The sequence below is a fragment of the Manacus vitellinus genome, unplaced genomic scaffold, assembly GCF_001715985.3.
Source record: "Manacus vitellinus isolate BGI_N305 unplaced genomic scaffold, ASM171598v3 scaffold_53_pilon, whole genome shotgun sequence".
NCBI classification, from domain to species: Eukaryota; Metazoa; Chordata; class Aves; order Passeriformes; family Pipridae; genus Manacus; species Manacus vitellinus.
Genome location: NW_021940637.1, coordinates 4,377,037 through 4,392,387, shown reverse-complemented (window position 1 = coordinate 4,392,387; position 15,351 = coordinate 4,377,037). Strand labels below are relative to the sequence as shown.

The 15,351-nt window shown below is 50.3% G+C and overlaps 1 protein-coding gene across 1 annotated transcript; it reads left to right on the top strand.

The window, feature by feature from the left end:
• Positions 1-3,509: 3,509 nt before the first annotated feature.
• Positions 3,510-6,506, top strand: LOC108641175. Its single transcript, XM_029963147.1, has 4 exons — positions 3,510-3,543; positions 3,724-4,017; positions 5,921-5,965; positions 6,136-6,506. The coding sequence occupies exons 1-4, from the start codon at positions 3,510-3,512 to the stop codon at positions 6,504-6,506; spliced, it is 744 nt and encodes a 247-aa protein (XP_029819007.1).
• The last annotated feature ends 8,845 nt before the right edge of the window (positions 6,507-15,351 follow it).

Below are 15,351 nucleotides of genomic sequence, written 5' to 3'. Positions count from 1 at the left end.
AGAGAAGGTTTCACTTTCTGTTCCATTCTCTGCTCTGCCCCCTCTTTCTTCAATTCTTCAAGATGGTTCCTGGCTCCTTCCTCTCACAGGCTCTGCACCTCCTCTCTCCCATGTCCTTCTTCATCCTTCCAGCAGAACCAGCAGGGGAACATGTGGCACAGGCCACAGAGAATGAGGACATCAGGGAGAGTGAACAGCCCTGACACCTGGAAGAGAGAATATTAAATCCAATTCTCACCAGACTTTACATCCTAAAGATGTTTTGCATCTTTTTTTAAATTTAAAGTCCTTGCATATTATTAAGTCTCATAGTTCTTCTTATGAAATACATCCCTTGCTCCTGCCATGGTCAGAGGACAAGATACAGACTCACTGGAACAAGGAATAGCAACATCTGTCTCTCTTCCTCCATTACCCTATTTCCTATTTTCCTAAAAGACTCTTTAAAACCAGACACAAAACACAGGTGTAAATTTGCAGAATAACCCTGGAGAAATGCATTCACAGTTCAGGTTTCAGCTTTAGAAGGAATATTCAAAGAGTAAACTTGTACTGATATACATTGATTAAAAACAGAAACAGGGAAAAAAAGAACCAGGAAATGCAAATGTAGTAAACATATCACATAAAAATCATAATTGCAACTTAACACTTTGTTCTCCACAAGAAATGGTTCCCATATTGCTGTACATCCCAGATTCTTCACACACACAAACTGTTAAAACACTTACAGTCCAAGATTCCCAGGACTGTTCCCTGAGATTTTGGGAAGAACTCGCTAGGTAATTCAGCTGCTCTGCTCTGGGTTGCACTTTGGCTGCTGTTCACGTCATTTGTTAAACCAGGCACTCAGTGGATCTGCCCTGGCACGGGAGGATCCGGCACCAAGTCACAGGAGGGAGAAATGCCCTAAAAATTATCTGAGTCTTCCGGCAGCACTTCTCAACACAGCGAGCCCAGGGAATACAGGGGGGTGGGAGGTCAAGCTCAGGGAAAATATAATGAAGGCTAGACACAAAAAGTAGGAAGCAACATACAATTCCTTTCATGACTTCTCCTTAGGACATCGAAATTCCAGCTCCATTATTTCTTCAACCACCACCAGAATTAGGGAATAAAGTGATACAGAGAACACACTATAATGATTTTTCTAGACACTTTTGAATTGTTTCCTGATTTCAGTATTGTTTGTTGGTCAATACTTCACCAACACAGAAGGATTCTGTGCCTTTGGATCACACCATGGTGCTTTTTACCATGAGGGGGATCAAATATTGGAACAAGGTGAGGAAACTCAGGGTAAAGGGGAGAATGTAAATCAAAATGAGGAGCCATTGCACTATTGCCATAATCAGTGTCAGGCCACAAGGTTTGCCAAGATGATACTTGAAACCAAGTCTCAGCTGTACTTCTACAAACTGAGACCCCACAATAGAGCAGTATAAAGTTAAACAAATGAGAAGGGTCCAGATAGTGTTCAAATTTGGAAACTAAGTTTTGCAATCAATTGGGAAACTTAGTGCGAGGGGATGAGAGATGTCTCGAGAAAGAACAATAAAGAGATTTCAGTGGTTAGTTAACTCAGGATGTAAAATGGGATTTGCTCCTCCACGTTGAAATGTCTCAGAGACAGGTTAGGGATGTTTGTTCTAGTATTGATTTAGTTGTTAAAAATCTCAGCAACAATTACTAACTATGAATATTCCTGACCTCTAAACTCAGACAAATAATAAACGGCTATTTTGCCTTGAGATAAAGGACGTGAAATAGAGCAACGCATGTGGATGTTCTCCAAAACAAATGTATAAGATTAGTTATCAGGTGGGACATCTCTGCACTGGCTGAAGGTGTAAAAAGTCAAGGCTATTTCTGATGAAAGCTCCCCCAAGTTCTTTCAGGTTTTGGTGGCAGTTGTTTTGAACACTGTCCGCAGCTTTTTCACACCCCACCTTTTCTCTCTTTTCATCTGTTCTGCAATAACTCACTTGCAGCTGGGCTCTGAACTGTGTCTGTTTTGTGTTGCACGGATGTGCACAGGCTGCACCAAACCTGACCCTCTTCTCCCAGTGCAACTACCCCAGGGTGGCCTGCAGACCTGGAGTCTCATGTCCCATTTGAGACACACATGTGCACGACCTGCAGTTCCACACATCCCCATCATGGGCTCCAGCTGCTCTCTCACATAACAGGCAACTCCTGCTCCTCATCTTCTCAGCCAGTACCTCCTGGATACTCCTGTGACTGCATTGCAACACCAGCCATGGGAACAACCCACCGTATCTCCCTGATCCCAACAAGATCACAGCCCTAAAACCACACACAGATGTCCATCTCATCCTCTTTATTCCCCACAGGAGCAGCATTAGTGGACAGGTCCTTACAAGAAACTCCTCAGCACAAGGACTGCCCAGAAAGGCCTTGGGGGGTTTCTTCACAATGGAGCATTGTTGGCACTTCCTGGGGAAAGAACCACTGGAACCCCCATGGCCTTGGCTATCATCCCAAGAGCTCTGGAGCCACTTGTGCCCATGGCCAGTTTCCCCTTTGAGAATCCCTTGTCTCCATGTGGCAGAAGAGATGGGAGGAGCAGTGAGAGCAGGGCAGAGTAGGGTGGGGGCCAAGGGGCAGGAGGGCTTTGCAGGGAGGATGCTGCCCCAGAGGGACAGGCAAACACAACTCATGCTCCGGGCTCGTGGTGTCTGGAAATGAAAGCAGGGGCTCTGCAGGCGCAGCGGCCGCAGTGGGGGCTGAGGCAGGGCCCCCGCTCGCCACAGCCCCTCCTCGTGGGAAAGGCCCTGCTGGCCACAGACAGGCAGCAGGACCAGTCCCAGCTGCTCTGCAAGGCACGGGCCAGGCAGCTCTTGAAGCGCTGTGCAGAGCTCAGCCCACAGCAGACGCTTCCAGGAGATGCCGTTCCTGCAGTGCCCAAACAATGCTGGGGCAGCTGGGATGTGCCAGGCTGTCTCCTGCTCACCTGGCCTTCCTCCTCCTTCTCCTCCTCCTCCTGCTGCTGCTGCTGGTGCTGAGTGAGTTGGGGGCTGGCTTTGCCTTGGGACTCAGCACTGGAGGGCTGCTGAGCAGGGCAGGACAGGGCCCAACCTGGGCACAGGGCAGGACACATGGGAAAGGGTGTGTGGAGCACAGGGGAAAGAGCTGATTTAGGGAGGGCAGGAGGACAGTTGCTTCCTGCAGCTCCCATGGACCTCTGAGCAACGGGAGCGGTTTCCAGCCCCTCTGAGGGAGTCTGGTTCATGGCATGAGACTTGGTAGATGCTTAAGTGCTTCAGCGAGCCAGAAGCATCCACCTGGAACCACAAAACCAACCAAAATGGGTTTGGGGAAGTATCAAACAGGAGACAAAGGACCTGCAGAATGGAGCCACGTGGCTGGGAAGGTTCTGGCCCAGCACAGCCTTAGCAGTGGGAACGTGGAGAGGGGCACGGGGCCGAGCTGGGTTGCTGCCCCTCTGACCAAAACCCTCTGTGCCCCATGGTGCAGGTGCCGATGTGATGGCCCAGGACATCTGCAGCTCCCCAGGGGGTGGTGAGTACAGGGACACGTCCTGTAAAGGGAATTGTTTGGGGCTGGAGATGGAAACCGGAAAGGGTTTTGTTCCCTGTGTGAATCCCTGGAGAAGAAATTCACCCCTCCCAGAGCCGAGGTATTTCCCAGCCCTTACAACAGTAACAAATTCTTGGGGCCATTGCTGTTCCACCTCTCCAGGTGACCTCCCAGCTCCTGATCTCTCTATGATCCCCACTGCTGCACAGGATGACGAACAGGTTTTGTTTTGGTGCATAATTGATCAGAAGTCTCCTGCCACCCGAATCATCTTCTGCAAGGATGGGGTCGAGGTACACAGCCTGAGAGCTCAACATCGGAAGGGGACCTACTACATGCTCTTCCCCATGACGAGGGGGAGCACAGGGACATACACATGTGGATACCAGCACAAGAACAACAGCAATCGAGTGAGGAACTCTCCCCTCAGTGCTTCTAAGAACCTGAGCTTCGCAGGTGAGTCATGGCAAATGGGGCACGCTCCAAGGAAACACTCCCAGGCCCCACAGAGCCCAGGTGAGGGAGCTGCCCCCTGGCATGTTCTGGGCTGTTGGGAGGATAGGGAAATGTTTGCTCTGGGGCAGTTGAGGGTCTTGGGTTTCAGCATCAGTAGCCCCCAACATGCACCCCAAGTTCAAGCCATTGCACAGCAGGAGCATTTTGGGTCTTAGCCATGGAGGAATCTTTGTCACATCAGAGCCAATTTTGGGTGGGTTTGTGATTCCAGGTGGATGCCTCTGGCTCCTTAAAGCACTTCAGCATCTGCCAAGTCTCACTCTATGACTCAAACCCCCTCAGAGGGGTTGAAAATCACCCCCATTGCTCAGAGGTCCAAGGGAGCTGCAGGAAGCAATCGTCCTCCTGCCCTCCCCAAAGCAGCTCTGCCCCTCATTGCTGCACGGCTGTTCCACACACCCTTTCCCTGGGTTCTGCCCTGTGCCTGGGGCAGGCCCTGTCCTGCCCTGCTCAGCAGCTCTCCAGTCCACAATTCCCACCTTCCTCCTGCATCTCTGTGTCCAACGCCCTCACCTTTCTCCAGACTCACAGGGCACCCAAAACAGGATGGTGGGGGGCTCAGGACAGGAGCTTTCAGATCACCTCCCCTAAACTGTCCAAAGCAGCTTCACCCCCCTGTATGAATCCTGCACCCCTGACAGAGAAACAGTCAAGCTACACAACACATCCCCTTGCCAGTTTGGGCAATGATTGATGGCACCAAGAGCATTCTCTGGAGAGAGGGACGGAGCCAGAAGACAACAAATTGCAGTTCAGGTGCCTTCAGGTCTCCAGGTTCTGCCTGCCCAGCTCAGCCTCAAGTTGCAACCATCCCCCAATCACCTCCCTGAGAGAGGGACACCCCCCCCTTCAAGCAGCACCGGAGCGCAGGGGCTTGAGGTTGCATTGCTGAACCCTCCCCATGCCTTGAGCCCTTGGGAGTGTGTGACTGCCCAGCAAACCCCAACCTGCCCTTATACTGTTTCTAGAGGACAGACAAGCGCTGGCCTTTCTTCATTGGTTTGACTGGGTTAAAACAAACAATCAGAAACATTTGTGGGAGGAAATACCTTGTTCCTTCACAATTCAGCATATGAGGGGGCTGTTCTGCTCTCCCTCAGTTGCTCTCTTGAAGCAATTTGGAGACATCTTGATAACATAGGATTGAAAATGGCACTGATTGTTTTTCCATTTTTCTTTCAAGCTGCCCTCTTTTCCATAAACTCTGTGTGGAAATTTCTGACAAATTCTGTGCTCTGGGATCAACTGTAACTGGTTATTTTGTTGTTGCTCAAAGCTTTTATTTTTGTTTTCTCACCAACTTTCCAAAGTTTTCTCGAGTCTGGAGAATCATGGAATCATAGAATGGTTTGGGTTAGAAGGGACCTTAAAGGTCATCTCGTTCCACCACCCTGCCATGGTTGAGGACAGATCCCAAGAGACCAGATAGCTCCAAGTTCTGACCAGAAAATTTTGACCAGGGGACGTCAAAAGTGTGACATTTAGGTGCATCTAGAGAATCACATTAAAGCTTGGGAAACACCCCTCAGGGTAAGCATGTTCCAGTGCAGTTCCATTCCTGATCAAAAGAGGCTGTGACCCATCTAAGACTATTCTCTAGGCCATGATAAGTATGTTGTTTATAGTGTGAGATTATACCAGAAGCATCCACCTGGAACCACAAAACCAATGAAAACAAGCTTGGGAAGGTGTCAAGCCTGGAGACAAGGCACTTAGGATGGAGCCCCATGGGTTGAATGGTTCCTGCCTAGCACAGGCTCAGCAGTGGGAACGTGGACGGGGTACATGGGCTGAGCTGGGTTGCTGCCCCTCTGACCAAAACTCTCTGTGCCCCACGATGCAGGTGCTGGTGTGATGGCCCAGGACATCTGCAGCTCCCCAGGGGATGGTGAGTACAGGGATAGGTCTTGTGAAAGGATTTGTGTGGGGCGGGAGATGGGAAGGGGTCCCCAAGTGTGAACTCCTGGAGGAGAAACTCTTTCCCTTGCAGAACAGAGTCTTTTTCGAGCCCTGACAAGAGTTACACTGTCCTGGGCCATCCCTTTGCCGTCTCTGCAGGTGACCTCCCAGCTCCGTCCCTCCATATGAAAGCCAATGTCACTTTGGATGCAGCACAGGAGGGAGAACAGATTTTGTTTCGGTGCCAAATAGTCATGAAGTCTCCTGTCACACGAATTGTCTTCTGCAAGGATGGGGTGGAGTTTCACAGCCTGAAAGCCCAACAAAAGAAGGGAACCTACTACATGCTCTTCACCACAACGAGGCGGAGCACGGGGTCATACACATGTGGATACCAGCACAAGGACAACAGCAACCGAGTGAGGAACTCTGCCCTCAGTGCTCCCCAGAACCTGAGAGTCACAGGTGAGTCCTGGCAGTGGGGGATGGGCAGGAAACACTCCCAGGCCCCTCAGAGCCCAGGTGAGTGAGGGGAACCTGCCCTGCCCCACCTCATGGCATATCCCCAGGCAGTTGGGATGCTGGAGGTCAGTGTGCAGTTCAGCCCAGCCCTTGCCACCAGGGACACTCCTTCCAGTCCCAGGAGAGAATCCTGCTCCTCTCCTGCCCCAGCATCATGGAAAGGGGAGAGTGGTGGTACCAGATCTAATGCAGAGCCATAGCTGTGCAGGGCATTCATTTATTGATCCCCACAGCTGATAGATGGTGGATTGGGGGTCCCCACGGTGGCTGAATCTGTGCAGTACCTGGGGGAGCTGCAGATTCTCAGCCTGTGCCTTTCTCCTCCCAGGCTTCCAGGGAGGGACAGCCACCAATGGTGAGTGATTCCCTCCCTCACACCCAATGTTCCTCAGCATTGGGCCAAGGCTGCCCAGCTGCCAACTGCAGGACATTGAGAGGTTCATCAGCCAGGACCTCGCTTGGCTCTAAGGGCGTATTCTGCTCTCTGCTTCCGCTCCCCATAATTCCCCATCTTCCCCAACAGCTTCTCTGCCCCCAGATACCAATCCCCTGGGCTTTCAGACCTTTTCCCAAGACATTATGATAGGATTGGTGACCATCTCTCTCTTCCTCCTGGCTGCAGCCACCTACTGTTTTGTGAGGAAAGGTGAGTGATTTGGGGATATCAAGGGGAAAATCTGAGGCCAAAATTGCACTTAATGCAGAGCTGCTGCTCTCTGACCCATGCTAGTTTAGAATGGCTGGATCCTTACCCTGTTTCACAGGAAGCTGAGCCTCTCAGGCCTTTCATTTGTCAAATGAGGGAAGTAAATCTGCTGAGATGATAAAGACTTTATCAAAGAGGTGCCCTGCACCAGGCACACATTGGCTCCCATCCTGTGCACAGCTGCTGAGAGCCTGGGAGAGGCCAGGCTGGGAAAGAGGATTCATTGTTTTATAATCTGGGCTTGAAAAATCCCTCTCTGAGTGAGATGTGGAGGTTCAGCCCATCACCTTCACTGCACAGCCCAGAGCATGGAAAGTCGGGGCTGTGCAGGAACTCTGCCTCCCACCTCTCCCTTTCTTTTCCTTGCAGGAGCCTGCAGAGAGAGATGCCAAAGGTGAGCAGCAATCCCTGTGGGCTGGGGGCTGGGGGTTGATGGAGATGGGGCATCCTAGGCCCCCTGGAGTGGTCCTTGGGCAGGGGCAGCCTGGTCTTTGCTCATGGGTAGATTCTCCCATGGTGCAGGCAGGGAGGAGCAGGGCTTGCCCTGGCCTTGACTCCAGCCATGGACTCTATGCAAGACAGAATCATCCATGGCAATGACTCCAAAGGGCTCATCAGGGTCTGGACACAGACCCCAAAACCCTTTCCCCCAACTCTCTCCAGACAGCAGCAAGTTCCCAGCCACGAGGCTGAAGGGACTGATGACAATGAAATACACTGTGAGTACCAACTCCCCATTCTGGTTGACCCCCTCTTGTGTCCTGGTTGTCTCTGGCATCACCAGCAACCCAGAGACCATTGACTGGCCGTGCCGCAGCCTCAGGAGCTGCACCAAGTTACAGGGACCTGCCCCAAACCCCCTTTCCATCATCTCCATCCCCTTCTCTTATTGCAGGGCCTTTCCCAATTCCACATGCAATCCCAGCAATTTATCTCCCAGTGGGATTTGCAAAACAACTCCCATTGAACAAGGGCAGATTTCTCCCCATGCTGTTGCTCCCCAGCTTCTTCCCTGCACACACAGCCTGCAGAGGAAAGGTGACAACAGATCCCCATCCCTGCTCTGCATCCACAGATGGAAGGGCAGCTTCCTCTGCTGCCAGGAGTGGGGTGAGATTAGGGGCAAACAGGGCAGGGGATTCAGCGCTGACCCCAGGGATCTGCTGTTCAAAGGCAGAGTGGGGCTTGTCCCTCTCAGAATGGGAAGCAAGGGCTCACTCTGTGCTTTTTGCCCCCCACCAGACTCCACCATCGCCCATGTTGGACGGAACAAGGTGAGTTGTGGCACAGCCTTGGTGCCAAACCAGGGAGCAGGGCCTGGGCATGGGATGTGGGTCTCAGGGTCTGTGCCAGTGACTTGGGCTGGGGAGTCCCACAGGGCCATTTCCACCAAGAACTGAAGGGATGCACTTGTAGATATTTATGAGATAGATTTTCATCCAAGGAAAATATTTTATTTTCTCAGTATCACCTGTAGATATTTTCCCTGGAAAAAATACTTCATGATGGAACGTCACATGTAAAATTTAGGGGTTTAAACTGGGGGAAAAATAACCAAACCAAAACTGAAGGCAAAGGGCCCAGCTCCCTGCAGCTGTCCTGCAGCCCAGGACCAGAGGCTTGTGCAGGGCTTGCAGCCAGCAGGGGAAATAACGGGCTTTCCTTTTTCTCTCTAAAGCCTCGTGTGCAAGAGCTGAACAGCAGCACAACCTATGCCCCGGTGAGGCCCGCCCGCAGTCAGCCCAGGGAGCGCTCCAGCATGGCCCAGAGAGAGTCACCCAGCCCGGCCTGTTCTCTCTGACAGAGCTCCTGAGCTGGGAAAATGGGGCTGGGGCGTCCAGGCTGGGCTTGCTTGGGCTTTGCTGGGCTGGGCGAGGGCTGGGAGCTGGGAGCCTTGGAGCTGCTCCTCCAGCTCCTCCTCTCACCGTGTTCTTCCCCTTTCCCTTCTCAACCCCATTTCCACCCCCCACGGCTCAGGGGGTTTACAGACATTCCCTGCAGCTCCCAGTGGCTTTGTCCCTGGCCCCAGGAACCTGCCCTCTGCCAACCCCTGGGCTTGTCTGCATCACTTCTGGTAGGGAATTGCCAGCACTTGGCTTGGCAGGGCAACACCTCCCCACAAGCCCTGGCCATGCCAACATGTCCACATCCAGCCCTTCCACCAGGCCCAGCCCTTCCCACACCCATTAGTAGTGTGTTCTGGATGCCTTGAACCAAAAAGATCTCTGTGACTTGCTCAAGTATCAACAATGTCTGATGGATAAATCCATATCAAATCTATTCCCTATATTGCACACGTGAGCACCTCGAGCGAAGACATCTCCATTCCCCTGTGTCAAAAGGAACCTGTGTGTCCATAAGCCCCATGATCCAGCTCCAGGTAGGCTCTTCTCTGTGCTCACACTGATGCTCACCTGGATGCACAGGTGGGAGCATCTGTGTGGGCAGAGAGAAGGGCAACAGACATTATTTTCCTGGTCACCCATGAGGTGACTTTCTTCAGCTTTGCTGGCTTATATGCTCTTACAGCAGGATCTGCATGCGCTGTTAACACTATGGCACATATCCATTGTCACAGTGGGGAGGGCCATGATTTCCTGCCCATCAGAGCCTTTTATGTCCCATAGTTGAGCATAGCCCTGCTGGATTTTGTGATTAGTGTCTGTGGGATTCCATAAAGCCTTTTCACTCACTATTAATTGAACACATGGAGCACCACCATCCCACGCTCACAAAATCTATGCCAGTACACTCTCCCCAGGCTTCTGCTGCTAAATCGCTAAGAAATGCCATAACTCTTTGGGGTTTTTTGATTTCAGTAAAGCTTTTGATAATGTCTCTCCCAGAATCCTTCTGGACAAACTGTCATCATGGGGTGGGTGAGCAATTGGCTCAGGCACAAAGGGTGACTGGGGTGACATCAGACTGGCCTCCTGTAACTAGTGGGGTTCCACAGGGCTCCATCTTAGGCCCTGTGCTCTTCAACATCTTCATCAATGACTGGAAGGGACAATGAGCAAGTTTGCAGATGACCCAAAACTGGGAGATCTGTTGACTCCCTCATAGGTAGGGAGGCCCTGCAGAGAGACCTCAATAAATCAGAGGGCTGGGAATCACCAACCATAGGAAGTTCAACAAGGGGAAGTTCCAGATTCTGCCCCTGAGATGGGGCAACCTTGGATATATGGACAGACTGAGAATGAGATGCTCGAAAGCAGTGACAGGAAAGGGACCTGGGGGTCCTGGTCGGTGGCTAGTGAATCAGCAGTGCCCTGGCAGCCAGGAGGGCCAACCCTGTCCTGGGGGGCATCAGGCCCAGCATCACCGACCAGGCCAGGGAGGGGACTGTCCTGCTCTGCTCTGACAAAGGGTGTCCTTTGTTTGGGGGCTTTTGGGGTTTGGTCCGGGACCAGACAGAGCAGGAGCCCGGTTCTTGGCTGCCTCTTTCTCTTTTCCTGAGAGGAAGTTTTTCCCCATGGGACACCTCGCAGAGGATGACTGAGAGAGAGAGAGACTGACCCATCTCAGAGCAAGGTATTCTGCTTTCAAGACTGCCTGTGGGAAAAAGGGACTCCTTCATTGCTGGCTGCGAGCAGCTGTTGAACTGCAGCGACAGTCCTGCCTCCCCCCCCACCCCACCCTGGGTTGCACAGGTTTCTCCCGCCCACCTGGGGATTTGGGGCTTTGTTTTGTTTCTTCTGAAAGTTTTTGATTGCACCATTTGTTGTTTATTCAGATTTTGCTAATAAAAAGCTGTTTGTTTTCCTTTTCCACACTTCCACCTGAAGTCTCTTAATTTCTAAATTGTAATCTTGTTAAACTAAGACAGTTGGGATACATCAATCTCCCAAGTTTTACTGTAGTTTAAAAGGGTGCTGCCTATATTACAATTACAACTTCAAGTTGTTGCAAAAATATTAATGGTTAGCAATATTAAACAGAGCATCATATGGAACTAATTACCAATTTTGGAAAAAAAGCACTGTTATATCAATGTATGTATTTTTGGAATGATTGGTATCCTCTTGTTTTGGGTTACACAGTACACTCATATATATATATTTGTTTATAATGAGTACCAGCAAAATAACAGCATTATAATAACAGGGTATAACATTAAAATCCAGAGTGTCCATTGCAGTTGGGAACAAACCAAACACATTATTCTACTCATGATGTTACCAGTTTGTGTAGATCAGGATGTTCCCCACCCCTTGAGTCTTACAGCTGTAGGAAAGATGGGATGCAAACCAGGATCCAGAGGCAGAATTCATGGACCCTCCTTCTGGGGCAGTGATTGGAGGAGTTCAACAGATTAGTCAGCGACTCCCTTCACTTCCACTCCCGCTCCTTAATACAGTTCTTTGGTTGAATTCAGCATTAACAAATATAAACATTCTACTACAGAAGAGTCTGGTTGCCTCAGGGGAATCAAAGGCATAACAAAACTCAAATCATTCCTACCTACTGATGATGAGAAAACGCAGTGGTAGTAAAACCCAATAGCCACGGTGCTATTAAGCCGGTATTTGTTTATTACAGCACCGGACGCAGGAGGGATAGCTCTGGGCATGTGCTGCTCCCCCATCACAGCTTCTGTTTTATCCAGTTAGCTCATACATATTCATTGCACATTTTTACATATTCATAACCTGCGCAAGAGTGGGTGGTGCTGTATGTAAATCTCAGTACCCGCCTCCTGGTACCCGAGCACTTCTCTCTGGTGGTCGTCTCGGGTGGTCGTAGGGGATGAAGGCTTAGAGTCTTCCTCTCTGAACTTTCCACCTTGCTCTCAGAGCATCGCAGTCCCTCAGCACCTTCTCGTGGCGACAGCTCCTCATTGGCTGCCCGTCCGCTCGGTGTCCCATTGGCTGTCTATTGGCTACATTTTGCTACATTGCACACTCTCCCATTGGCTGCCCCTTCCCGCCATCATGCACCTTTCCCATTGGCTGCCTCTGGGCAACTCCGCACTGGCTGCTCACCGGCAACAGGCTGCTATCTTAGCAACAGCATGCCAACCTTAAAATTGCACCTATTAAACTACATCAATTACATGGCAACTTAAGAGTTTCCCTTATCAATGGCAACTTAACATTTTCCCTTATCAACTCCCCCCTTTCTTTAAAAATAGTGCAAATTCTTTTGCTTTTATAACATCTTATTCCCATTTGGAGTCTTTTTAAAATATTTTCCTGTTTCAACTTGGTGTCTTATTTCATTCCATTTCCAGTCCCCATAAGGTAAAGCTTTTACCATTTACAACACCAGAGGGAACACTGGGCCATTAATGCTGGTCATCAGTACTAATAGTCCAATTCTTAGAATGGTAAAAAACAACTTTTTCAACCAGTTAAGATCAGCCCAGCTCGGGGCTGCCGCCTGGGGCTGTGGGGCCGCTGCTACTGCCCACCCTCCTCCCACCAGAGGAGCTCCCGGCACAGCTCGGCAGCCTAGGTGTACCGCTCGGGAGCTCCCTCTGGATTGTCATGGATTTTCTTTTTTAGTATATTTTGGGGGTGTTTTTTACTTTATTTTAGTTTTCATTTTAGAAAGCCCGCCAGAACTCGTAGAGGTGGCACAAAGGTTGCCGGGATACACCGAGGCGGCGCAAGGGCTGCCGTGCGCCAGATCCAGACTGAGCACCGGCAGTCAGGTCATGCTTCAAGGCTTCACCAAGGCTCTAGCAGTACTTACAGGGCCTGAAGGCTCATGGTGTGACCTGGCACTCACTTGGTGTCTATGAAAACCATTCTGCTACTATGGAATGTTTTTTCCTAGAAAACACACACATTACTCAAGTGACACATCTAACCAAAATGCAGCAAATGGCCTCCAATCCCACCAATTGTCTTCTTGCTGTCACCACATCCTTAGCCTTAGAATGCAAGGGGAAGTCTACAGCTGCTGGAGCAGTTCCTGGGAATACAATGAAACGCCCTTTCCTTGGACTGCACAAGGGCAAGTGCTGAGGGCACCACACAGCTCCTGCCCAAACCCCCGCAGTGCAACCCCCAGCAGATCCCGGTGTTCCACCAGGTGAACACGGGCAGTGCCATCTCCACTCCCGATACACGACCCTGCTTGAGCCAGCGACACGTGGCCTCGTCGTGTCCTGTCCTCCCACGCACCGTGGAGTCCAGCCTGGCTGGCTCCTGCCAGACTGACTGCTGCCAAAAAATCAACAATATATGCCACAGGCAGCACTCCTGCTCCCTGCGTTAAGGAGAATCACCTGACCACTTGAGTCCTAAGTGCAAAATGAAAGAGCTCTGTGGTCAGAACAATCGATCTGGATAGCAATTCTCTAACCATATGCCACTCATCACCAAAGACAGTCAGAAAAGAGCCCTGATCGTGGGCACATGCTCCCATCCCCATGCATAAGGAAAGCAGCTACCAGTCACCATCCACTCCCTTCCTCAGATGCCAAAATACACTCATCAGGAAAAGCATTACTAAGCAGAAGGCCGTTGAATTTATAGTGTGCCTTACTTCCTCTGGAGGGGGTCTTCAGAAGAGGCCTGCCCAAAGGTAACAGCTTGAAAAGCAGGGTAAAAATCAGCACGCAACTTTCACGGCAGTAACGAAAGCAAAACTTCAGGGAATGGCAGATGAAAAAGGAAGAGGCTACCAAAAGAAATTGGCAGAGGAAAAGAACCGCACATAATCCATAAAAGTAAATGCATTTATTCCCAACCTTGTTACTCAGGCAATAATGATGAAATACACTTGAGAAGCAGTTTCTCAGGAGCAACTTCCACAGTATGATGGCAATCTTGGAGAGGAAAAAAGTCAAAGGGAAAAAAAAAACCTCCTGCAGGCTGGCAGCCTGCTTTGGGGCAGATAAACCCTGATTTGGGAGGGGTTGGAGCAATCGATGGAAACCTCCAGATAGGTCTAATGGGGGCATAGGAACCGAGTGACACTGACAAGGCAAGGATGGCACTACTTGGTGAGGATGTGGCCCAGGTGGGTGCCAGCTCCCGCATGACACGTGTGCCAACATACCATCCTACCCTCTCAACACGGAACGCTGAAAGCCCTGCCAGCCTTGAGCACATCTGCACTCACACCACATCCAAGATTTGTGCAGCCAACACACCAAAACATTTAAGCAAAGTAGCCTTGGCAGACGTTCAGCTGCTGCCAGTGTGTCTGTGAAAGCCACTTCCACACCACAACAGAGCCCTCACAGGACCTCGTTCCCAACCTGCCCCTCGCTGGGTTGGAGGGGGTTGGGCAGAAAATCCTGTCTAGTCCCTGGCGTGGGCTGGGGGTTCTCTGGTTCTCCCTCGGCTTCGGCACAGGGAAATACTGCAGCTCAGAACAACTGCCTGGCACAGGACTGCAAACCTTGAGGTACTGCAGAGGAGGAAAGCTGCTTTGCTTTTCACTTCATACACAGCACCCCAAGTTTGGCGCTCTGGGGACGCGTGCTCGTGTGGCACCTTCGCGGGAAGAAGCTGGAAGAAGGTGCAGACACTGGAGCATCCCTGCCTTAGGCAAAGCTACTCCAAAAGAAAACTGATATCCAATTCTTTGGAAACCATTTCTCTTTTGTAGCTATTTAGCTCATCTTAGATAGAGTTTGCACTTTGTTAATAACTATCTTGTCCAAAAAAAACCTGGTCCAGCAGATTATGAACCGCAGGGACCCAATGGCAAATCAGACTCTGGTTTCATTTCCTTGAGGATTCATAACAAAATAACAAGTCAACCCTCTAGAAAGGAAATACATATTTCATTTAGTTATCACAGATATTTTCCCCAAACTATCCACAATCTGTACAGAAATAAAAAAAAGTAAAAAAACTAATTAATTCTTAAGCAGGGAATATTGATTATGGCAGCACACTTCCAGGTGGACAAGCATTTCTGCCAGTCTAACAAATCCACTGTCTAGAGTACAAAGCCACCCAAACACATATGGGTCTCTTGAAAGACATTCTTAATATTGTCTTGTGTTAAGAATGTTAAGGACGTTACACTTGCAATTATCAAAAACTGCTCAGTGTCGCTTCTTCAGGGACGACTTTCACACACAGTGAACTCAATGGTCCCCAGAGAGAAACACACATGTGATACAAATACCTATTGTTCAGCTACTAAGCTTTTCCAGACTGCCTGGGCAGTCAAGGCTGGAA